The 27,026-nt window shown below is 36.1% G+C and overlaps 1 protein-coding gene across 1 annotated transcript in view; it reads right to left on the bottom strand.

The window, feature by feature from the left end:
• The window catches only part of LOC133516174 (photoreceptor-specific nuclear receptor), a 57,899-nt gene extending 34,030 nt beyond the window's left edge, over positions 1 to 23,869 (bottom strand). The window contains exons 1-4 of the mRNA XM_061848958.1: positions 21,150 to 23,869; positions 11,559 to 11,687; positions 11,094 to 11,208; positions 1,341 to 1,444 (exon numbers count right to left, since the gene is read on the bottom strand). Coding sequence (XP_061704942.1) covers positions 1,341 to 1,444; positions 11,094 to 11,208; positions 11,559 to 11,687; positions 21,150 to 21,210 — 409 coding nt within the window. The 5' untranslated portion in view covers positions 21,211 to 23,869. The remainder of the gene's footprint in view (positions 1 to 1,340; positions 1,445 to 11,093; positions 11,209 to 11,558; positions 11,688 to 21,149) is intronic.
• Between the last annotated feature and the right edge of the window lie 3,157 nt (positions 23,870 to 27,026).

The following is a 27,026-nucleotide window of genomic DNA, read 5'->3' as shown; positions in this document are numbered from 1 at the left end:
AACGGCCACATGTACAAATATGGCACTTTTGATTGATGGACTCAAATATATTTTAAATTCAAAAAGGTTGCAAATTCAAAAACGGCAGTTTTGTTTTCGGAAAAGTCCAATTTAAGTGCATATTTTAAAATCAAAACTGCCACATTCCGTATTACGACTCCTTTGTGTATTAAGAAACACAATACTTACATATTTATTTTATTCAAAACGGCCGCATGTACAAATTTGGCACTTTTGCTTATATATTTCTAAATGAAACCACTTCTTTTTTTGTTTTATGGCCCTTTTTCACAAAACTGTCTTGCATTCGGGTCGACGGTAGAGTCGCAACTGACAAAATGGCGGTTTAGCACTGAAGTTAGTCACGAAGGAGTGATAGTGCAAAAAGGGCACCTGCATAATTTTGGTAATTTCTAACGACAAATCGACAGGTGTCTTTGTGCCACGTGATAATATTATGTTTATAATGTCGTTTTTGCAATAAAATAAATTTCGATTTTTTTTTAGTTGTGTCGCTTTTGTATTTAATGGACGAAATGTTAAAAAGTAAATAAGTAGGTATAGGGCTTTGACAATGCACATTAGAAACCATTTTTTTACGATTTTTGATTAAATCTGCAAACTCCATTTAATCGATTCTATTGGTGATGTTGGATATTTTTGAGTAAGCATACCTTCACAATTGGATCCGACTGAAACGATTTGGCACGAGCGGATTCGATTCGGCCGACAAGTAAAGTCAAACTCTATTGCAATTGAGATCCGATTTACATAATGAAACTCAACGATATTAAAAAATATATTTTTTTAATATACCTAATAATATATGTATTTTGGTGATTTGTGTCTATTATAGATCGTGTCATTTACGAAGACGCTTGCCGTGACTCGTAATAGTCGTAATATCATGTTATTAAAGGTTAGATTTGACAGATCTGCGCGTCATCGTGGATGACACGAACTATATCGTAAGATATTCTAAGCTACGAAGAAATGTATATTTTTATCCAATTGAGATTCTAGTTATTTTTTTAAGGATTGGTCTGTAACGTCAATGGCGTAGAATGAAAAAAAATTAAACGTCACCCTACCCATCGTATTTGAAAAAGACTACATGTACCATGTACATAAAAAAAATTGGAGCGCGAACACTTTGGACTTGTTACATTGACAATTCTTGACGCTGGTTGAGAAAAGTTGCTTTGTCGAACGGTTGATTTTCGGCATATTATTAAAAAAGTCTATTTTAATTGCCATATGCCAGTCGAATTACGAAACATACAATGTCACAAACTATCAAACAATAGTGAAAATGCGACTAAAACTAATTTTAAACTTACCATCTTTGTTCATGCCCATGGCGAGGCATTTCTTGAGTCGGCAGGCCTGGCACTGGTTCCGATGTGCCTTGTCTACAACGCAGCGACCAGTGCCCGCCTGACACCTGCCAAAAAAATGTTGTCTAAGAATGCTGACTGAAATTGATGTCATACATATAAGAAAGAAAAAGTAACCAAGGCCTCCTGTGCTAGAGTTCGGTTTCGAACCGGCATTCTCAGCGTTCAAAGCTGATGCAATACCGGGGTCAACCGGAGCCACCGGGTCGTGGCAGCAGATACCTCTCCCAATTTTTCGAATATATGTCATCTTATATACTTGCTAGTTTTTCTATTTTCAAATGACGCATTTTCTCCTAATAATTGTCGACCGACTTGCAGCATATCTCGGCTCTCTCTTTTTAGATTATATACACCGTGTTTTTTTTTTTTTTGCTTTAATTTCGAGGGTGCATTCCTGAGCTTAAATGAAGTAACTTTCTCACAGATACCGATATTCTAATTAACTCTATTTCGGAGATAATCAATCATTAATTTTTATCTTATAAGGCCCTTACGAGCGTGTACACTTGCCTTAGGGCCTGTATACTTATTGATTAGTATTTAGTGCGAGTTCATACATTTGCTACTAAACGTAAGTACTATCTCGGACGATCGATATTCGAAATGACATTGATATGTCACAGTTTTCAATTGTTTGGCTAAGTTAAATGTAATGCCTGTGTTACAACAACGCTATATGCAACATTTAGTTACTTTTTATAAAAATAAAAATAGTAAAAAAAAAAAACCAATTTTTTTTTTTTTAAATTAACTATGCCATTTAGTTTCCTTAAACGTACTAACCGATACCCCGAAGTTAACGGAATTCAATAAAAACACGGTGTATAAATAAATTCCACTAATAACAATGATTTTGAGTTGGTAGATAATTTTTAATTAAATCTCGAAATAAGTATTATGCATAGCGTGGATATGGAAATAAAATATCAAGAGGACAGTAGTTAGACATTATAACATGATAAGCAATGACAGCATGACAGCAAAAAAATAACAAAAGAACTCTCAATTCATGTTGGCCCCCTATAATGAAATCAAGCAATCAAATCCCACTAATCCCTACCAAAAACTGGGCAACACCAGTGAAAGGGAATGCAAAGAGGTCGCATCTGTAGCGGGTCTATGGCAAAAATTACAATAGAGGGGCTGGCAACACTTGAACCCACTTAATCCGTAGACTGGTAAGCATATTTCTATTCTTGTTGCATCTGTGCCCGTGGTAAGGTGTGCGACTATGATAGCGTTAAATTAGCGGGAAACATTCTAAGGACGAGTGACATCGTAAATATACTCGTAGGGATGAAAAAGAAAAATATTTTAGCTGGGAGTTTTCACCAAAAGAGTGTCCTTAATATGTAGTCCTTTTATTAGTGAAAATTGAAGCAACTGATAAAAAAAATCTCTCTTCTGATGAAAAAGAATTTGGTAAATTTATTTGCACCTATAATTCTGATTTATGAAGACTACTTTTAACTTTATCCAATAAGGTATATAGTGATATGAAATCCAAGCAAATTGCGTTCAAAATAAAAACATACTTAATTATAAATTAATTAAAAATATAATTACTTAACCAAAGCATGTAAAATAATTATAATTGTTCAAAAGCTTTTACAAATGCATATAATGTATAATAATAGATATATGTATATATAAATTTACAAAAACGCTATTCGCTCCTCCTCTGTCACTCCGGCGCAGCCGAAACCTCCCCGATTCGGGGGTATTTAAATGTGATGCGAATTTAATTTTCGTTTTTTACGGCAAGTGCACTGCCGGTTGCTGTTCACTGTTTACCGTTCCGACGAATAATGAATACTTTATCATTTTAAATATTCCTACGTAACATTTGGAAAAACGTTTTATCTTATATTCTAAATAATAAAATATTTTCGAAATAGGGCGGTAGTTCGGTATTTTCGGATTGGGTCGGTTTAAACTTTTAAAAATTTAGAATGTCCTTAATCAATTATCAATACCTAAGTTAATATGAATGTCATAATGTTTACTTGTTTACTAAAGTTAAGATTTTTAGTTACCTATTCAGGAATTGCTTACAGTTTAGAAGTGATAAAATGAGTTTTAACACTTAACATTTTAACATACGACGTATATACTATACATACATTAAATATACATAATAGATTTCGCTCTATGACACAATATATTCGACAAGTACCTACCTACTGTAATATCTGGCACTTGCTTACTTTAATCAATATCCAATATAAAATATAGGGTAGATGAGACTGATAATATTAAAAACAGTTTAACATTTGGCTCCCTATTCGATTAATTCAGCCGCGTAATGTTATTATGAGCGCGCCCTTAAAGCTACACCATAGATAACAAAAACGGCGTATACGCATCGTTTCCGAGCACACTTCAGCCCTTATAGCAATAACGCCAAGGAGATGGTCAAGTGTGACATGTGTACCAGCTTTATGGCAGATTGAATGCCGTGGTCTCATTACCTTTTTAATTTGAAATGGTGCTACCATACCCACTCATATTTTTGAGATTCACGGCCTGATTCGAACTTTAAGATATGTCAAAATTTTCCTAAAGATACCTACGATATGGAATGGATATGTCAGTGTCAAAAGTGAAGTTATTGTTTGAAAAAACGACACTTTTGCCACTGATATATATATTATCGAATCTATATTCTATTTTTCGCAAATACCTATAGAGACAAAAGCTAGATATATAAATATTACGAAAACCGGAGAAAGTTATGTTTAGTTCGAAATAAAACGTCAACCGGGTCACAGGTGTGACATAGTTCACTTAGTCCAATAGTTAGACAAATAGACGCGGCCGGTAGCGATACACCTAAACTAACAACCGATGTGTAACATGCAGCTACGTAAGGTAATGGTTTGGCGAAATTTGGAACATTTCCGGTAATGGGGTCACTGAGTCATTTATGAGTTGACGACCAGACAAAGTTTACGTTTTTTATATACCTTTTCTCAGTCGTTCACTAATGGTGTCTATATCTATATCATTAGCCCGTCTCTAGCACGATGGCAACGTTAGTAATAGATAAGTACACCACCATTACCATGTTGTCTAAGGACTCGCCTTAAAGGAGCAAGCACACTCTGCCCTCATTTTCTATTGGGTTTCTTAAATGAGATCGGTGAGGCGATTTGGAGTAAGGCCGCACCTCCTTCTTGGATCTGGCCCTAGACTACAAGTTTCTTCAACTTTTAATTTTATTTGTTATGCTAGGCTGCCTAATTTTTGTTTAATGAGAGGGTTAATTTTTTATTAAAAGACTAAGAAGTGAAAATTCTACAGTCAAAAAGTGAAATTCTGAACATTGCAATCACGTTGCAATGGTTTCAAAGGACACGCGATTTTAACTTGAATTTCATATAAAATCATTTTATTTTTTCTGGTAACCAGGGATCGGAACCGGTTTTTTGCAAAAACATCGAAATAACCATATATTTCGGTTTATTTTATACTCTAAATGTAGGACTCAGTTGTGTTTTTTAGATAACGACTTCGTATTATTAGATTGCCTAATTAGAAATGAAGTAATTAACAAAGAACGAAAAAATACCGTTTTCGTTCCCATACAAAAAATACCGGTTTCCGATCCCTGCTGGTAACTAAACTTTTTTGTATAAACAAAATTAACCCTGGTAAATTGCGAAGTATAGAACATAGAGAGGAAAAATATCAGCTTATGACAGATCAACTTAGGGTCAACATAAGAAAGCAATCACATCATGAAATAAGGAAAATTCCAACCAAAGCTAGTGCCCGAATGAAAGCAGTCCTGCCAACACAGAGGACTAATACAGATTAAATATATTTTCATTACCGATAATCCCCAGTAATAGGCTTAGGAGCAAGTTGACATTTGTCGCAAAAGGGACCCAAATTCCTACCAACTTACATTTGCTTCTATTGATGGCGCCACTCTGACTTCAGCATGGTACCATTTTGTATGAAGAAATAATGTTAGCATTTTTTTCCGATGTAATGATATTTGTTTGTACAAAAAGACCGCAAACGTATTGCAACTACGTTACTTATTTTTGCTGTTAGCGATGGCGATGCTGTTACTGTAGGTAGGGAATATAGTATGTACCCGGTTTAATATACTTAATACATATTTGCCTGATGTAACAACCAACTCAATAAGTTTTTCGTCACTAAAAGCCCAGTCGCTTTCAGTACTTAAATTCCTATTAGGATCCGTATACCTATGCTATAATTTTTGATTAAGGATTTAAAGCAAAGGTAAATAAAAAGAGCAGACTTTGAGTATAAGATAAAAATGAGAGGTTTACAAGTAAATAATTGATTTATATTCATGTCAAATTGTAGCTTTCTAGCACTAACGATCACGGAGCAAAGCCTCGGACGGATAGGCAGACAGATGGACATAGCGAAACTATAAAGTATAAGTGTTCCTAGTTGACAACGGACCCCTAAAAAATACATTATAACCCGCAGTGTGAAAATGCGTTGATGACGTTAGTCCCTTCAGGCCGCGTAGCCAACACGCAAATCGCTTACGCTCCGTAGCGATCGAAACGCAACTGTCACTGTCGCACTAACATGGAAGTGTGATGGAGAGAGACAAAGCGTTTCGCTGTCGAAGCAATAGCGATTGTAACCTTGGCTAGGCCGGCAGAATCTTCTTCTTTTAAAATATGTCTATGATCAATGATCATTTTGCCAATGTCAAGTTTGTTATTCAGTGATAACTTTGAAAGTGTGCTCGTAAAGCATGACGTTGTTCAGTAGTTGCTTTTAGTAAAGAGATAGCTGGACTTTACTAAAAGCCACGATGGATTGCCGGGTGTTGATTAAAATATGGTTAAACGCGTTTCAAGATTAATCTTTCATTAACTGCACTCTTCCACGATAGTTCACTGCATAATAAACTATTATTATTTCATCTCATTTCACAGCTTCACTGGACACACTGTGAAGGACTTGTAGTATCCACGAGATTTGTGAGGGGGATGGCAAGTGATAAATTCGCAGACGGTGGCCACTGCCTTCAGCCAGAAATTGAAATTTTTGAGAGAGGTATAGAGGAGAAGAAGGTGTAAAGAGAACATTAAAGAGAAGAGTGTGAAGATCTCTACGGCGGTAGATTGGAAGCCAATTGAGTTTTTGACGGTAGTAAGACACATGATCGTACTTCCAGAAGCCGAAAACAAATCTTATACAGACATTCTGTAAACGTTCTAACTTGTTCAGAAGTTCTTCTGACATGTAAAAGTTCACAGCGTCCTCTTAGTCTGGTAAAGGTAGTAACAGAGAGCGAGCCAGCATGGTTTCGGTATCAAGTGGAAGAAAGTTCTGCAGGCGCCTTAAAAAATGAATATATCCAAACGGCTTTTTGCTTAATTCAGTGACTTGAGGCGCCCAAGAAAGTGTCTGATCCATGGTGACCCCTAGATTTCTGACAGCGGGTGAGAAAGGAATTGGTATAGGTACCATCAAAGGAAATTCTAGGTACCACCTGCTCAGACAACTTGGAGAAGTAATAAGGACTTTCAAAAACGATCGCCTGCGACTTCATGGCGTTGACTTTTAAACCGAAAGATGAAGCCCAAAAACAGACGGATTCTAAGTCGGCATTAATTTGGTTTACGAGGAAATCGAAATCGTCAAGGTTGGCAGCTGAATAAATTTGCAGATCATCTGCGTAAAGATGGTAACAATATTTTAAAGACTTTGTAATGTTATTTATAATAACCGGCCAAGAGCATGTCGGGCCACGCTCAGTGTAGGGTTCCGTAGTTACTCTTCCGTCACAATAAGCTAAACTGGAGCTTAAAGTGTAGTAAATGGTACCTTTCACCCGAGTTAAACAAATAGGCAAATTTGCATAATCAGTACGTAATTAAAGTAAGTCTTTTTACTATGAAGGGAAAACTTTTTGCGATAACTCAAAAACAGCTAAACTGATCATGTCCGCTATAGTTTTCGTTTAATGTCTTTCTTAAGCCCTACTTCCACGATTTTTTTCATATTTTTTGGACCTATGGTTCAAAAGTTAGAGGGGGGGGACACATTTTTTTTTCTTTCGGAGCGATTATCTCCGAATATATTCACTTTATCAAAAAATGTTTCTTGAAAACCCCTGTTAGTTTTGAAAGACCTTTTCAACGATACGCCACACTTTAGGGTTGAAGCGAAAAAAAAAATTCACCCCCACTTTACGTGTAGGGGAGGTACCCTAAAATAAATTAAATTTTTAGATTTTATTGTACGACTTTGTCGGCTTTATTGATTTATATATCCATGCCAAATTTCAGCTTTCTAGCACTAACGACCACGGAGCAAAGCCTCGGACAGACAGACAGACAGACAGACAGACAGACGGACATGGCGAAACTATAAGGGTTCCGTTTTATGCCATTTGGCTACGGAACCCTAAAAATGGAGAAAAGAAATGGACCTCGTCGTTATTGCATTACAAAAAGGGTAAACAATCATTGACGTATCTTTTTATTAAAAACGCATTAAAAATAGTTAATATTACTTATGAAACCAAAAGAACGTAAACGAACATATACGTGGGCAATACTGAAAATTCGTATAATGAGCTATTACGATAATTATGACCCATTACAATCAAAATAGATATGATGCAGTGAAATTAAACATGTATTGTTTGAAAAAACAACTCTTTATAATTTTCTTAGGTACTATTTGTTTGGGTGTGGTGTGTATTTTCGAATATTATGTTACAATGAAGGCCAGTTCTTGTGGCATTTGTTTATTTAGGTTTTATAAATTTAGATTCTTTCATATTAATGTTACTGATGGTAATCTAGAAGGAAGTCTTTCTCCAATTAAAAATTTCATTCCTCATTTTCCTTCATGCACACGTATTCATCAGACATCAAGAATCTAAATAGATACCCCACAAGCTTCATACAAAATCACTGAGGGCCTAAAGTTTCATACAAAAAGTGTCTGAGGAAAATAATTGTAGGTACGTAGTGACAGAAAGAATTAAGAAATTGATTTATAAGATGTTACATGCTACTACAGTTTTTTTTAGATTATTATGAACCTTCAGTATGACCTAAGTATGATATAGGTTCCTATACTTAATTGTTACAAATTTGCTGAGACTTATCAGTATTCTACAAAAGTGTTTTTCAATAAACAGACACGTCAAGATCGCTTACCTTCTTTTAAATCTAAAAAAACGAAGTCGGTACAGAAAACAGATTTCCATTATTTTAAATCAAGAAGTGGACGGGTTTTTAGTAGGTCAATGGAAAAATGTAGCATAATGTTGTTGCTGTTGCTACATTACTACGGCGCAATAAATAGCAAACATATGTTGGCCGTTTCGTATGACATCTCATTGCAGGCTATGTAATATCCTCGCCACATGAACAAATATTATTTTTATAGATTATATTTGACTAACCTAATTGTAATTTAAAACAAACTTAATATTACTAAGAAGGCACCCACTATTTTACGGTATATGTATTTTCACTTTGTAGATGTAGTATGCTGTCAGCCGTTGGTCGTCATTGTCATAATTCGTAATTATTGGTTGGCACTATGGAAGGTTCTCTCCCTAGGCAGAACTGTTGCAAAAGTGTCCAGATGTCAGCTATAAATAACCTTTCCAAAACTCTCCAGAGTAGCGCTAGAGTAGCTAAGAACCTAGGCGTTATTAACGGAGTGAAGTGCGCTGTCTGTTTGTTTTTTTTTCCTATTTAAGGTTCACGGACACTTTTTGGTACATGGAGATTGCATTCCTTGCCTCTACCTTCCATAGTTGGCACCATAATCATTTCAACAATTGTATTACGCTTATCATGCTTAAAGTGAACTTATCACGGATACTTAAGAGGAAAGGGGACGGCCGCTTCTCCATACAAACCCATTTTCCTCTCTGAATATTGACATTGTGGGAAATATTTTTACATAATTTGATGTATATTAACCATAATTAAGTATGACCCTACGTTATTTTTTTTTGAAATTTTTTGGTTATTGTAAAAAATAGGAGCGTAAAACAGATTTCATACAATTTGTTAATTCTTATACCTAATAATTGAAATTTCTAAAAATACTAAATGTAGGGGCATGGCATAGCTGTGGTTGATATACAACAAATTTGGACAAAATATTTTCAATAATCTTAATAAACTATGTAGGTACATAATAATAAAATTAAAGTTGGCTTTCATAAAAAAAATTACGGTACATTCTTCCTATCGGTATGAAAATCGAGTTCATAAATATGTAAATGTACATTTTTTCACCAACTATGTGAAAAAACGTATACATATTTATGAACTCGACTAATAGTTATGTAGTTAAGCGAACGCAGAGCATGTCGTAGCACAAATTGGCACTACGAACGAAGGTTAGCGTCTTTAACATTTCGTACAAGTTATTCATATGCTAGAAATGTAATTTTCATCACACTTGCTCGAAAAAGATCTTATTTTATGCAGGTGTGCTAAAGGAGAAAGGCCTATTTTGTTCCCGCGGGAGTTATGGATTGAGAAAAAAAGCTATAACTCCCTAGGGAGTTTTTTTTACTATGTCACTTATTCATACAAACCAAGTAGCATAAATGAGATATACTTTTTAAATTTTTGTTTATGTTTAAAATTATTTAATTTGATTAATTTAACAGCCGTTTAAAACATTTTTGCATAATTCATAATTAATTTATTTCATAATTTTCAATCGTGGCTGAATGCCGAATAGGTCTGTGCCTTCGATGCCTCATCTGCCAAGGTATTCCAAAATGGCGGAAGAATGTGTATGTCCGTAGGTATTTAAGAATTATTTCGTTTAAAATTTAGTTTTTTCTTCGCAAGAGTGATCAAAAACATTGTGTGTAATTGCGGGTGTAAGAATATTGCAAACTCGGGTCTTTAATTCCCTCCAGCCTGCGGCTGTCGGGAATTACCACCCTTGTATCCAAGATTGCACTTACCCCCCTTGTTACACAATGTACTATTTTAATTTACGATAACTCCTGACATATTCATTTAAATTGTATGGTGTAAGGGACCATTCTAATCTGTATGAAATGCTTAATAACTTATAACTAAAGTAATTAATTCGATAATAATGATATACATAGCTTTGCAAATACCACATATTATGTGATTTTTTTCTAGAGGTTAAGAATGTTATCCTTAAAAGTTAGACATACACCATCATGGACTTTTTTGTAGACCAATAAAAGAGAGACAACTCCACCATACATTGTGTTGTTACTGCTCAAACGGATTAGGCAGCATTTTAATTAGATTAAAACTATAGACAGCGTGATTTCTACGACATCAATTAGAAAACATGGTCATATTTCAACCAATTAACACAAAACCTTAACAAGTTATACACTTAAAGCTTCCTCAAGAATCACTCTGTATTCATAGGTCAAAATTGTATTAAAATCCGTTCAGTAGTTTATGAGTTTTGGAATTGTTTTATAAGATGTAGTGAATTGAAGTTTTCCCCTAGATTTGCGGATACTAGGTTGCGTGACAGTTGTGCAACGTAGCGCAAAGAAACATCAACATCATGCGGCCGGCAAAACGTCCCACTTTGTCGCTTATACGAATAATATGTCAAGGTATCCTTATGGCAAGCGACAAAGTGGGACCGTTCGCGGACGGCCGTGGTCACTATAACGAGTAGCATAATTAAGGTAAGCCAGCTAACCTGTAGATGAGTTTCCGTCGGACGGAGCGCTTGAAGAACCCACTGCAACCGTTGCAGGCCAGGATGCCGTAATGTTTCCCGGAGCTGGTGTCGCCGCACACCACGCACACTAGACCTGGGAAAATTGGCAAATTAAGTGGATATTTTCTGTTTTATCTAGTTTTAAACAAAGGTTTTAATTTACCCGTTTTAATTAATGTACACGGAGCTTTCAATACGGATCAAACGAAGGCCAATGATAGGACCTTAAGAGCACCGTTAAACAAGGTATACCTAGAACAGTCACCAGGGTGATGGCAAGCTGTCTTTATCGAGATGATTAATTTTTTTTAATGGGTATGTTAGGTAGCCAGGGCCTGAGCTCTAGTTGTTCGGTACTAGCGCAGCCGCAACTAGAGTGGCGGAGGAAGAGTTCAAACCTTGTAGAACCTTGATGGTCACCAGGGCGATGCCGACCTGTCTTACCCAGGTGGTTAGTCTTCTTTGTGGGCGGGTCAGGCAGCCAGGGTCTAAGCGCTGGGGGTGCTAGCGCAGCTGCAACTAATGCGGCGGAGGACGGCGGCGACCAGCGCAGTGGTGACGGGTTCTCGTCGCCTGGTAAAGGAAGAAAAAAAAACTTTAGCAAATAGACACAAATACAGTGGTTCAAATTTCAACTTTTCTGCTCGCCGCTTAGCAACTTCTTCTACTGCTGACACTGCTGTTGTACTATTTGGTTCTCAATGTAGTCTAGTTGTGACGTCAGTGTTTGACGTTTGACAAAAGTAAGAACACAAGGTACCTACATAATAAAGGCATTTAACGACATCAAACCGGGTACTTAAAAACTGGTCATTAAATTGAATCTCAAATATTATTCGTAAAAATTAAAGCAAAGCCTTTTAAATAAGTAGGTATCGCAATATAGTATTTAAGGGCCTTAACTTAAGTAATGTTATAAGCCAGATTATGTTCGCATTGTTTGCATTATTTAACATATATAATATGCCGTAATACGACGCTTAAATATATTGTTCTGGAATGTAATTTTGGAAGTGTCTGGATAATTTCATCCTGCCCCCTTTCGGCGGGTATTTCGATCGGAACTTAATTATTTATAAATTACCAATTTACATACTCATACAAACTTTTTAGCATGAGTATCTAAATATTTGTATATTATTTTCCAATTACCTTTAAAACAAAAATTATGGGCCGAAAATAAAATCAAGCAATACTTAAACACTTAATCTCGATATGGCTAATAAAATAACAATTGCAAATTGTACCCTTTCGCTTAATAACATTTCTACTTTATGCTATAAGGGTGCCCCCTTGGTAAACATCACACACTTGATCCTGAGCCAAACGATGATCATCCTTGCGCCTGTGATATTTAGGGTTTGTGAAGTGCAAATGATAAGTAATGCTAGGGTGCTACTAATGTGGCAAATCAATTAAGTGATTGAGGGTCGAAATGTGTAGGGATGTAGCAATTTGATATGGTTCTGGTCAAATCACGATTTGATCAAAATATTTCTGCGATTTGGGGATTATGATTCGCTACTTAAGCTGCGTAAGTCTATGTACGTAGGTACCTACCGATGTTTTATGAAATATGAGAGCCTTGACTTCATATTTTACAAACGGATCGGAATATTAATTATTGCTTATTGATTTTTAAGCTTAATAAAATCAATTACACCATTTTTACATTATTGTTTAAAGTAGCTATAAAACTAAGTAAGTTTAATTAAAAGAGTGTAGGTAGGTGTATAAGTTGTAAAAACAAAGTAACGCTCATTCCATACTACTAAAGGTCTATTTTATAAAAGCCTTACGAATCTATAGTAAAGTATGTAAATTTATCAAATCTCGTAACTGTTTCTTACAGAAAATTGTTCAACAGATTATAACAGTTATCTAGATTTCATAGTAAAGACATACTTACGTTCTTACATAATATTGATAGTTTTTCACCTATACATAAAATACCAAGCGATCAGAAAACGTGCTTACGCCGTTTAAAATAAAACAATTAAGCCGAGGTATCCGCGTCGGCCTCAAGGGAGCAATCCCTGTATTGATTTTGCACACACATATGCCCGGTTGGTTAGGGTGGACGTGCGGTCACTGTCCCAATCGCCGTGACGGTTAGGTATCCTACTCGTATATTGAGATGGGAAATATTTCTATTGCCACCCGATAGGCAGTATACATATTTACCTATAGTCACATATGTCGCTAAATTCGCTATAAATTCGTACTAAACTAAAAACCACTACGAGTATTCGCAAGTTTACTCGATCAAAAATTAGGTTGAATTAAATCGTAGATTGGATGAAAGGCACCCATTTCTGTCGAGGTAGTTTGACGCTCGAAGGCAGTGAGAGCGCCAATAGCCCGAGACTGATATTGTGCCTTTAAAAAAAACGGCTAAGTATAAACTTCAGTAGTATTTCTTGAGGGTACTTTCAATTAACAATTTAGGTAAAGATATCATTATTTAAGGAATGGGGAGTTATCAGAATGGAAATTTTACAAAAATCCATTTAAAACCAAAATTAAATTTTAATTGCTTATCGTAAACAAACTAAAAAAACCTACTTATAAAGTACAGTGCTCTAGAGCAGAATGGTATCATTTTCTGCACACTTTTGAGGACAACAACGACCCACTTTCAGAGCATGAGAAATGAAAAAATAATTTTCATTTAACTTTCTCGAAAAAGATCTTATTTCATGTAGGTGTGCTGAAGGACAATGGCCTATTTTGTTCCCACGGGAGATATGGATTGTGAAAAAAAAGCTATAACTTCCTAGGGCGTTTTTCTTTAATTATGTCACTTATTCATACAAACCAAGTAGCATAAATGAGTTTTACTTTTAAAATACTGACGTTTATAATTTCATATTTTTGATTGTGTTTAAAATTATTTAATTTGATGAATTTAACAGCGGATTAAAATATTTTTACATAATTTTCAACCGTGGCTGAATGCCGAATAGGTCTGTGCCTTCGATGCCTCACCTGCCAAGAAATAACAAAATGGCGGACGAATGTTTGATATGTCACCGTATTTAAGAATTATTTCGCTTAAAATTTAGTTTTTTCTTCGCAAGTGTGATGATGAATTACCACCCTCGTATCCAAAATTTCACTTACCCCCCTCGTTGCACAATGTACTCGTACTATTTCCACGTTTAGTTTAAATTTGTCTCCATTTTATTGATTCCATTGTGTTACGAAAGTTATCTTTATTAAATGGGATTGTATTTATTTAGTACAGATATTTATAACTGATATAAGTTTACAGCATAGGTAGACCAATACACTTAAATGCATGTAACACAAATCAAAACGTGACTATTTTTGGTAACTCAATAGAAATTAATTAAATTAAGACTAATACTGTAGTTCTTATATATATATACGTATGTACGGTCGGTGCCCCAACTTAAGTAACCAATTATATGTATGTAGTTTATTGAAAAAATGGATATAGTTAGTATGGCTACTACCTATATCCAATTTTTCCAATGCAATTCACCCAGTAGTATTCATCAGTCACTATTAATAGTGAAACATCCCCGCATCGCCACGGGCAAAAGCTAGTGAGAGACAATGATTTGATTATCACATTGTGCACTAATTTGTAAATCCCCACTTGTCACACACAATCACGGCCCTCGCCTGCAGTTGGCAGCTCGCAAAGGTAACACAATGCATCCATATTGTCTGTGCAATTACTGATCAGTCGGGGGTCATGACAGTTTGTTTTGGCGTTATTATAATGCTCAGATGGTTCTTCTAATTTTAGACGTAGAATTTTTTAAGTATTCTTTTATTTCTAGAGTATTAGGCGGCAATATAGGAAAATATAGTTTCAAGTTTTCGCGGGTTCAAACCCCGGCTCGTACCAATGAGTTTTTCGGAACTTATGTACGAAATATCATTTGATATTTACCAGTCACTTTTCGGTGAAGGAAAACATCGTGAGGAAACCGGACTAATCCCAACAAGGCCTAGTTTACCCAAGGGTTGGAAGGTGAGATGGAAGTCAGTTCCGTAAAAACTAGTGCCTACGCCAAATCTTGGGATTAGTTGTCAAGCGGACCCCAGGCTCACATGAGCCGTGGCAAAATGCCGGGACAACGCAAGGAAGAAGAAGAGGATAGTTTAGCAAGCCATTTCCATCAGTGGAAAAAGCCGGCAAATTAAAAAAAATACAGGCGCGAAGGGTTGTCCTCCCATAGAAAATTTGAATTTCACGCCTATTTCTGCTGCCAAAGCGGATGTGCCAAAGTATAATAACAGCGATTCTATCAACTCTCAATAGTCCTTACACCCTGACGGGTGCTGCTTCTGCGTGCGTCCCATGACTCGGGCAAGGTCAGCATCCGATCGGTGTACCCGTCACATCTCATTAAAGTTTCAAAAGGGTCTCTGCACGTTGGCTTCGGCTTCACGCACACTTGCCAAATGTTCGGAACGCCATTGTTCCTTGATGGGTAAAAACATACCTATTTACAACTAATTTATATCCATTTATAGCAAAGAATATTAGTTGAATACTAAAAGCTGTAGGTAACTTGTCATTTTTACCCAACTTGGGGGGTTAGAATAAAGCCAAAAAGTTTACTTAGGGCAAAGCAAAAACGGAATTATATGATTTTAGTAAGTAAGTAAGTAAGTAAATATTCTTTATTGCACCAACAATTATACATTTTACATACATGTAATAGTATTTTATGCATCAGTTGTATAAGAAGGGTCAAAAAAGGCGAGTGGCGTGAGTTACAATGTGAGCCGGAGCCGAAGGCGTAGGCGAACATTGTAAAGGAATACGCCACGAGAATTTTTTGACCTACTTATACAACGTTGCATACAATATTTTTCCTACGAGTCAACAAAAATAAATCTTAATTTAGGTAAACAAATTACAGCAAAAGTATATAGCCAAGACGCGCGAGCATACCTTGTTACGCGCCCGGCCCGCCCCGGGCCGCGGCCGGCCGGTCGGCGACACCTCCTCGTAACTCATGAGGCCCTGGTACTTGCTACTTGCTAAATTAATTTTTTGGACAGTTTTTTCTCAATTTTGGCCACCGTAGCCTACGGAGACTAACAAGCAACGCTAAGCGGTCTTCGTAGTCTATGGGTGTTGCTATATTACGGGTGTCACATGCGTGTTTCTGACTTATGAAGTAATTATTTTTACTATGCAACCAAATGAATAGTTTGTAAGTTGGCATCAATGCACTTAGTTTAAAACTGTATTCGTTTTGGTTTTGTTAGGTTGGTAGCCATTAATCGCAGTAACGTTATAGCGATTAAAAGCAATAGAGCTGTTATGAGGAATAGACAATATAGACTTTTCTTGAAATCTTTTATGTATGTTCTTATATTCGTGTTAATGAATGCATAAATGACAGATAACAGTAGAGGAGTAGGAAAAACTACAAATGAATTTTAAAGGAAAATAGAACCAGGTAACAATAGGCGGTCTATTAGCAGTCTGTATGTATGTTGATTAGCCATGGGTAGGTATAGGTATATAATATTATGTTTACGTTAACTATGGTACCTTATAATAATAGATCCGCAGGGCAGCTTGTGGCGAACTGTTGGGGAGTAACGACTCCACGGACCCGAGTACTCTCGAGAGTCGGTCAGGGTCAGGGTCTCCGTCTCCGGGGTGTCTTCGTCGGTCGGAGTGGACCCCAAGAGGACCCGCAGGACTCTCAGCTCTGGCTTGCCTTCATTGGCCGTCCAGAGAGGAGTCGTTAGAGCTAAATGCTCCAGGGGTGGAAGTAAAAAATCGCATAAGATGCGAGTTGACTCAGTGGCTGTTATCAGCCACTGGGTAGAAAGCAGCGTACACCTCTCGACACCCCTGAGCCGCTCACACCGGTATAGTTTCTGGTCGTCTTCACGACGGCAGTTTCAAGGGCCCATCTAGTGGGCGGCGAGTCACCGCCTGCCTCGATAACTAGTGAAAATATTGTTATGGCAGGTGCCCGGACGTCTATGCAATAGCCCAGTCTCATTGTCCACCCAAACTTCAATCCATAGACCGTTATACTGTTCACTTTTACTACAATAGTCCCAATGCCTGCTGCTCTACGTGTTGGATCTATATCCCCGCGCAAGCCTATCAAAAGACCGGGATTTATAGGCCCGTGAAATCCAAGGAGATACAATAATAGTAATAACATATCATAACATTTTGACTAAAACTTTGTGACTTAAATATGTATTCGTGATGAAATATACCTAGTCCTAAGTATAGGTACATATATACTTATACATCAGATATACAGCATATACTCAATACAAACCTCAAAAATGGAAACGGGAAAAAGAAAGGTCCCAAGACATAAAAACGCCGTTGGAGAAAATTGGAAGTCAGACTCGAGGCGGGTATCAAGATAAATCAATGTTACTGTAGTACGGCACTTACAGGACAGAGACACTGTGGAGAGGGTTTCGAAGATTATACATGTTTCTGAACAAATATGGATTAATCAATGAAATTTCGTGGTAATTACAGTTTTATTATTATTATTATACAGATATTTTCGGAAATTCAAATAGGTACCCGCCACTCGTCCAGTCCACCCTCTGCATTTTCAAAAACATTTATTTGTATCATTTGATCAAAGGTTGATTAGCAGCTATCGAACGTCTAGCATACATTATAATTATGACATTATTATCACTTGAGTTCATATATCAAACACGACTTGACAATATGGAGTCACGCCACGCCAGATGTACTAGACGTTCAAACTCAAACACCAGCTTTATTGATATAATGTACAATATTTGGTATCTTACTTACTTACCAAGCAAATAAAATAAAAGCCATTTTAGGCTTCTGTACCTTTATTTCACCATATTGTGATCTTTTAAATTTTTTTATTAATATGCTACGAGTAGGTATAATAACATGTCTTTGCATACGGGAATCACTTTATGAAACGAATAACGAATAGCCGGCTCTAACAGCGTGGGAAATAATATATGTATTATATAAAATCAGGCACAATTCGCAAAACGACAGCTGGAAGTCGGCTCTATTCGTCCCGGATTCCGCCCGTCGCCGTGGAAACTTTGTCGCTTGCCGTTTTATTCGCCTTTCTTTTGACGCGGCAAGCTCTTGAGCCTCTCTGATTAATTTCCTCCCCCTTGCCCTCTAAAGCCGGGTTTAAACGCCTCCTACTTACGGCTGTTTGGAATTGTCTGTGACTTTACGAAAAAGGTTGGGTTAGAAGGGTATTCTAGGTATATAGCTGCTTTTATCAACGGCAGATATAGTGTAGTTTTATGTTATATTTCTCTAAATGTGTAACGGTAGGTATAATAAACTATGTAAAATACTAACTTTTTGTATGTTTTCTTAAAAAAGACTGCAGAGTGCTTTACGGCACCCTCTCGTCGTAGTCGGATATTTAACACATGTGGCGCAAGTGCGGATTCGTTTCATCTAAATACTATATACGGTAAAGCTAGTATAAATATTTAACAAAAATAAGCCAAGACTTACACAGCAGTTCCACTTCATCAAATATCACTTCTACAAATGTAAATACTTGATTTGTTGATGAGAATACTAAGATCACTATATATATGCCTTTAACATTTGAGTAGTTCCCTCGATTCCTCATGGACCCCATCGTCAGAACTCGAACATGAAAAAAATTGTCTTAAAAATATAATTTGCTTAAATTGCTTAACAAATACAGCGAAGAGGACAAATCACCAAACGTGTACTATGCGTCATTGAAGAGTTCCATTCTGATCATCATCAGCAGTTCCACTTCATCAAATGTTACTTTTTTAAATGTAAATGCTTGATTTGTTAAATAAAATACAAAGATCACTATATGTATGTCTTTCACATTTGAAGAGTTCTCTCGATTCCTCATGGATCCCATCATTAGAACTGAGTTTTGACAAGAAAGGGACCAATCTGTATATATATAAATTCTGTAAATATATAAATTAAATGGCGGAGTTACGGAGTAACAAACATTAAAAAAAAAACAAAGCAAAACAAAAAAATACATACAACCGAATTGATAACCTCCTCCTTTTGAAATCTTGAAGTCGGTTAAAAAGGGAGTGTCATTATGAACGTCATATTTTAATAAAATTCATCAGTCACACTTTGCCATTGCAAATGCCATGCAGTGTTATCTTGGTCCGACTCTATCTGCCGGCAAAAAAATTACAAATAAAGATGTCGACAAATTGAGAACCTTCTGCTTTTCGAAGTCGATTAAATATAGGTATCTATACTGACTCTACCTGAAGAGCTTTTAGATAAATAGCATGACTGACAGTGGTTACATTTTTAGAAATTTATTTAAATATGGCATCAGATTATCGCAAATTTTTGAAGTAAAATATAAAGCACTAAAATACATTACTATGTTTCATTATCCAATATGGCCGCATACTAAATAAAAGCTCAATATTCGAAATGCGAACACATTATTCTGAAACGAAAATGAAATTTCAAATCCCCATCTCCGCTCCTATTGGTTATTTTGTATTCAGAACACACACTGACCGGGTAAAGTGGCAAATCATGGACCGGGCTGAAAATCAGTCAAATAGACCCCGAGTTACTGGCTGGCGCGCGCTGAATACTAATGCCTTCGCCTGCATTAAAAAACACAGTGTGGTGAGCGTGAAAAAATCGAATATGATTTGGGTGTTCGTTGCTGTTGATTGTTTAAGAGCGGATTTTTCTGATTATGGCTTGTCAGTAAATCCAATATGTTCATGAGTTATATTTTATACATTTGTTACTTTAGAAGAAATACGTTTTGGATTATTATTTACTCGTATTATGATCAAATGAGTGTAGGTAAGTATATAAATAACCTTTTTCATGAACAACTAGGCCCGGGTAACTTATGTGCTATGGAAAGGATTTGTATCTTGTTATACTTAGTTTAACGTGAGTTTAACGTATATTGAAAGCTGAGCAAACGAATGAAAAGACGAAGGATGAGTAATTTTAAGCTTGAAATCACTAGACGCAAACAAATTATTCTCAAAAGAAAAAGAACTATGGTAGTGCTTATGTTGAAAGCTGAGCCAATGAAAGACGAATGATGGATGATGGACGAATGAAGGCACATGTTTCAAACAAAATGTTCACAAACACTATTGCAAGAAAAACACCAAAATCCGAGCAATAATATCAATTGTAACAGTGTGTGAATCATAGTTAAACATGTTCTTCGATTTACCACGCAGCGGGCTCTGTAGACGTTGTGCGCTAATTTTGAACGATAAAGAGAGCCTTAAATATTTTTCTTTACAATAACCTTAGGACTTCTACGTTTAACAACGTTTTCTGAGTTTTCCACAGTTGATTTGAAAATATACCTATTACCTAGGTACAGTCACCATCAGATATATCAGAGCGGCCGAAGTCCTCAAATATATCTGAATCTGAACACGCACTCCCTACTACTCCTACTACTTTCTTCTTCAATGTTATATATTTATTTTATTACCTATACTTATTAAAAACCATGAAGTTATTTAAGCAAGCAGGCCGTGTGTTATTGACGAGATGAAAAAAAATTCGTGGCGATGACTCAAAATATATAATGCCACGGCCGTATCTACTATATGTATAAGAATCAGGTAGGTATTATGAATTACGTTAAAACTGCAAGTAATATTAAATATATAAAAAGTCGGTACGGTTACTTTATGTCGACATGGTTAAGTAAATCTACGATTTAAAACGAATTGAACGATTTTAATTATAACCAATATTTTTTCTCATTTTCTGGATTTTTATTATGATTTTTGCTTGAAAACTGTAAAACTATTCCCTTCAAGGTCCTTCAAGGTCGATAGGTATTTACTTAGGTGTAACTCCACTCACTAGCCATAATATTTCTTTACATTATGTTTTTTACATGTACATACCTAATGTCTTTTAAAATTCTGAAATTATTTTCTAATTCAGGCACTACGTTATTAAAGACAACGATGCATTAGATCAAAAGATAAAGCCAAGTGAAAGTAATATTGCTAAAATTGTACCTGTCATCCTGTTGTCCTGGTGCTCTTGAGTCAGCTGCAGTGGCGTCTGCGCAACCTCCATTTGTAAGTGGATTTTGTGAGTTACGCTGGTCTTCAATCAATGCACTGAGTCACTTTTATACTACAGTTCTTTCATTATTTTTTATTATATCTGATATAGTTTGAGGACACTTTATTGTTCAATATGTATTTTGATTTCACAATCCGGCTATTGGAAAATGAAGATACTTATTCGATTATGGTAATTGATTAATGAGAAAACTTTCGGTATTTATTATCTATACGACAATTGAGTATTTACGCTTGCCATAAGGGCAGATTTGCTTGTACCTTTATACGAATAACTTGTCAAAGCGTCCTAATGGCAAGCGACAACGGGGGACGTTTTGCCGGCCATGGACACATATGATTCCAGTATGAAGTATCTCGACATATTAAAGTTTTACCTCTAAAGTTATTTGACAGCCATAGTTTTTCTTTTTGGGTATAAGTGTCACATTTATAGGTCTAGCAGACAAACGGAGTCACATTGTAGACGACACTAGATTATGATTTTATGACTGTTTTAAATTAACATAACTGTCTGTGCAAATAAGGTAAGTACTTTAAAACAAATATGCTGGTTCCAAATATAGACGTTATTTTTGCGACTATCATATTTAATCAAGTGTTTGTTAAATTTCAAATCATATGTCAATGTTCAGTAAAATGCTGCATTTATCCATATGACTCCCATGAGCTGGATATCGCCAGGCAACAAACGACCATATAGTTTTGATTTTAGAATAGAATCTTGAGGTTTTTTGCTGATCCGGTATCGAACCGGTAGGCCGAGGGGTTAATAACGCTAAATAAATATGTATCTAGTATACAGGGTGCAAAAAATGAATGAGCCCCGGAGGGAAAGTGCCTTAAAACCTTAAGTTACTTAGCTCATTTTACTTAAACTTAAGGGAAACATTCTCTTATTTTTAAAAAGGAATAAAAACTGCATAAAAAAATTGCTTGTCTCGCCTGGGAATCGAAACGACTAAAAATTAAAAAAAAAAAAAAAACTCGCTATTTTATTCCACTAGTCAATACACTTAATGTTAATGTCAAAATTTCTCCAAGAAACATTGTAATTTAATAGGTAATCGGCCGTGTAACGTAACTTGCATGCAAGTTCTTGCTAGTCGACACCTCTCTTTTCAGTTATCGAAAATTTAGTACACAAGAAAATTTCCAGACAAGCGAATTGTATAAAGTCTTTGAATGCGGTTTGTTTCTTTAAATAAATAATAGAATATTTCCTTTAAGTAAAATGAACTAACTTAAGGTTTTAAGTTACTTTCCCTCTAGGCTCATCAATTTTTTCCATCCTGTATGATAAGTTAAGGGATAAGTTTGCCTTTGGACCTCAATTTCTGAAATTTTTATGTGAACCTGTTTTTATACAATTGATTTGTTACTTCTACTATAGCCGACAACAGACAGATGGGAAGAGCGGGGCTAAAAGTACCGATTTCCGTAAAATACAGAATAGAGCTATGAAAATAGTGTGAATTAATTGTTGTGCTCTAAATGAAACAATGATTATTTGCGTTCCTGAATAGTGATATTGTTTTATGCAACGTCAAAGTTGTCTTACCAGAACATTAATAATGAGATCGGTTGGAAAGGAACAACTAACCCCGCTATGGGGCTGGTTGTTCCGTCGTTTCAAATTCTTGTTTATCTGTAAATATTTAATCTCGGTTCACACACGCTAAAAGAGTGTTTAGAAGTTCGGCGAAATATATGATTATTTTATGTATACTATCAACAGTAAACAAAAAAAAAACTAAAAATATGTATATTATTCCGTTGAGTTAGTTGTTCCATCGTTTTAGATTGTTCTTCATAACTACTATTTTTTTATAATGGAAGTAACTAAAGAGGCTTCTGTTACGGCATGTTTTTCTAACTTTTCGCGTAAAACATCATACGAATGGTCCGTGGTTTACTTGCGTTCCTATTCTCATTGGAACAACTTACCCCCGACACTTTAGCCCCGCTTTCCCCAACAATATAAATGCTGATACGTATTTTTTTACAATTTAATAATTGCAGATATTTTTGTACATGTATGTCGTTATTATAAATCAATCACAAAAATGCACAACTTTAATTAATTTATCAGCGCGACTCACAACAACCATAAGTTATCCCAAACAATTGAAATAATGCGTTTGCGTAAAGTTACAGACATAAACTACTTAAAAACTTTGTGCGTGTTTACTTTGAACCACCCTAAATTTTTCTCCGAAATCTGACAGACCGGCACTTGACGTTTAGTTTTTTTTTCGGCTGTGGGCACAAGCCGCGCGCTCTATGCCACAGTCGGGGCACTTTTGACGCGTCGTCGCTTGGTGTCGTAGGCGTGGCCCGCCCCGCCCCGTTGCTTTTCGACCGTAGCCCGTATTCCCCCAGACAGGGGGGTTCGATTTTGGGTCAGCTGTTAAGCGGCCGTTTTAAGCTTTAATTTGTGGCATTACGGTGCCCGCTATTTAAAATAATGACGGTGTTTCGCGAAATTGAACGGTTGTTCTTGTTTTGATTACGTTTACGTAATAATTCAACGGGGATTTACTACCGCTAGACTAAACAGTAGGTCGGAATATTAAGGCTATTTATTATGATAATAATTAATTTGACATTTTTACACAGTAAATCAATACTCGTCGAGGTTTTTTTTTCTATCGTAAGTTACGATAAAGCAGCGATCGTATATTTTGTTTATCTACGCACTTATCATGAACCCTCTATGTTGCATTCAAAAACCGCAAATTACGATCAGCATAAAGATAACCTGTTTTGTTAGAACATATTTCTTACCTCTGAAAATATTATTTACTACCCATAGTTATGTAGCAGTCACATAAATTACTATTCGTTACATTACATTATATTATATATTATACTATTTAATACACTAGCAGCTGAAATCTGATGTACATATGTATTTCACTGCACTGGTACCTTAAGATACCTAATGTTATTTTTTTATCCAAATTTCTTGTTGTGCGAAACATTGATACACGCAGTTATTAACATTATTTTTGTTTCTACCAATATTGTACATAGGTGGGTACCTAAGACAGGTACCGTACGGAACGGAACGGAATGTAAACCTAATAACATTTGATTCCTCGTCCAATAAGACCGCGAGGCGGGCCGCGAAAAGTCCCGTCAGAGAGGAAAAGTCATCGTTTCCCTTGCGGCGTCAGCCAATCACAGTCGTTCGCGCGAGTGACATCTGACGCTTAGGTATTTTGGAATGTCGAATTGATCGTCTCACTGTGTAAAAGTAATAAGGACGTAAGTATTTTATTTTAAAAAAGCTTATTTCTTGTCTTGATAAATCTATCACTAACTAAGTGCGATCGTAGCCCCATAATTATAGATTTAGACCATGTGAAGTGTTACAGAGTAACCAAACATGCCTTGAAACAAGGTAATTGGCCGAAATAACTAGATATGTGATATCATTGTAAAGCATAAGTTCAAGAATTTAAAAGAAAACAGATTTGGAAAATTGCCACGAACAAGGCTCTACGAGCGCTACGCTCTATGCGTAGCACTGAAATAAAACACGGAGCACTTACCTACGGCGGCGCCATGTATTTGTGAGCACCGAAGGACTTCGATATCATTACAGTAAAGTCTAAAATCGTTTACCAACTGTTATGTATGAAAGTAGGTGCCTGTAACGCTTTATTCCTTTTCCAATAGTTTTCGTTTTATTCATTTTATCGATTATTTTTAGACCAATTTAACGCTAGCTGTTTTATGATTGCGCGTGGGTTCTCAAAGAAAAATTGTCGCTATAAGTCGAACGAAGTCGCTTAGCTCCAAATGATAATTCGGGCGGCAGGCAAGTATTCTTTGGAACTAATTGTAAGTTGACGCTCATTACAGAAATTTTGGAAAATTCTCTGTGACATTTATGCTTGAAATTCATGACTTAAATTATAAGTATATCGTATGATAAAAAAAAATGTGCAACAGGTAACCAAGTGCAATCTTGTTTGGCGCCATAAAACTTTGAACGGAAACATTTTTAAAATGGTTGAGAAAAAACATAGGCATGGGGGTGGTATACGTGGTTAACGGCTCGACTCTACGTGTAAAAACACATTGTATATCATGGCCTTGTTTGAGCTAAAAGGAATGTTAGCACAGTAGGTACCTGTCAGAAGACTTTTTTTTAAACATAAATTTGGACCTTTACCTTCCTACATGATATTCACTAGGTAGGTAAATATTCCAAAATAACTTATAGTCACGAGAATTCACAAAATACGCGGCGAACCGTGTCAAATATATACGAATGATAGTGTATTTGCCTCGTACTCTGTAAGAAATGTCAATTGATGATTAAACGAACATTTTGAAGTGAAGTTCGATCGATATTACATGAGTCACTTCATTTGAATGATTACTTATAGAACATGAAATAATTTGTTTATACCTGTGGAGTTTAGAAATGTTAATTTAATATTGTTAAAGATTCTTTTCAGTCCAGCTAAATTCCTTATAGGTGGGACGTACACAGAGGCAACTGGAGGTTACTTCTTCCTTGCGTTAATGACTTAAGTAATCAAATTAAGTTTGAAATCTATAATTTGTTTATTTATAATACTTAACGACCCGTCTGGTCTGGCCTACGTAGTGGGGCTCAAATTCTATCCCGGTAAGGGCATTTATTTGTGTGATGAGTACAGACATATGTTCCTGACTCATGGGTGTCTTCCATGTATTTAAGTACCTATTTATAAATATTTATGTATTAGAGTCTGGCTAGCCAAATATTGTTGACAGAGTTTTGTATAACGACAAAACTGCTATGTTTACAAGTCGTAAACAATTTAGTAGGTTGGTGCTCTATTACTATTTTGATGAAACTGTGAACTTTAATTAAGTACGTGAATTTATTAATACCTGAATCTCATGACAAGTGTGTAAAGAAATGGATAAAATAAGATCGCAACATTGGAACATAACGAGTTACTGAAAACCAATATTTAGAAGTAATCCGTGGAGTGAAGTGACTGGTCAGTAGTAATTTGATTTAACAATATAAATTATATAAAAATATCTTGGTGAAACATGTCTATATAGTCTTTGTATTTTACATAGTGGTAGAAATGATGTGAGCTGAGTTTAAGTGCACGTCAACGTATATTTAACTGATTTTTATTTATTTCGGCTTTCAGTGAAAAAAAAATCTAATTTTTTTGTTTTTCTGTCTAGTAGTGTTTTATTTTTAAAAGTTAGAAATCCGGTAGACGAGACAATACATTTAATATCCCACTAAACTATAATAGGTAGTTGGGTAGTAGGCGCCACCAACACCAACATCCAAAAACATATGCGTAAACCCCAACTTTAAAGGAACCCTGAAAACTACCCACAAGTCAATCGCCAAACTCCATTCTGTGAAACGGCTTTCCACCCGTCTCGTGGGGGCCGCCCCTCCCCCTTGAGGGGGGCCATTTGCCCCCGAATTACCGCTCGCCCCCTTAACCGCGTTCAGTGACAGTTCAATAAAGCACGACGACCAATCGTGGCAAACGTCGCCCGGTATAAGCCAATAGGATTAACGCTATATTCATCCCGCTCTAAACCGACAAAGATCACATATAAACGTCTCGTTCGCTCTTACGGCCAGCGGACTCTTGATTGGATTGCGTTCAAATATAATAGTCGAATTTTCTTTGGTTATTTTTTTAAGTTTCGATTATTGTTTATGATATTGGGGTGGGCGGATTTTTAAACAATAGGTGTAGGTTAGGTAGTAGCAATAGTTTTATTTATAACTAGCTGTGCCCGCGGCTCCGCTCGCGTGGTATTCGG

Source organism: Cydia pomonella, chromosome 3 (genome assembly GCF_033807575.1).
Source record: "Cydia pomonella isolate Wapato2018A chromosome 3, ilCydPomo1, whole genome shotgun sequence".
In the NCBI taxonomy this organism is placed as follows: Eukaryota; Metazoa; Arthropoda; class Insecta; order Lepidoptera; family Tortricidae; genus Cydia; species Cydia pomonella.
The sequence above is the reverse complement of the archived record's forward strand: the minus strand, read 5'-3'. Positions and strand labels throughout refer to the sequence as shown.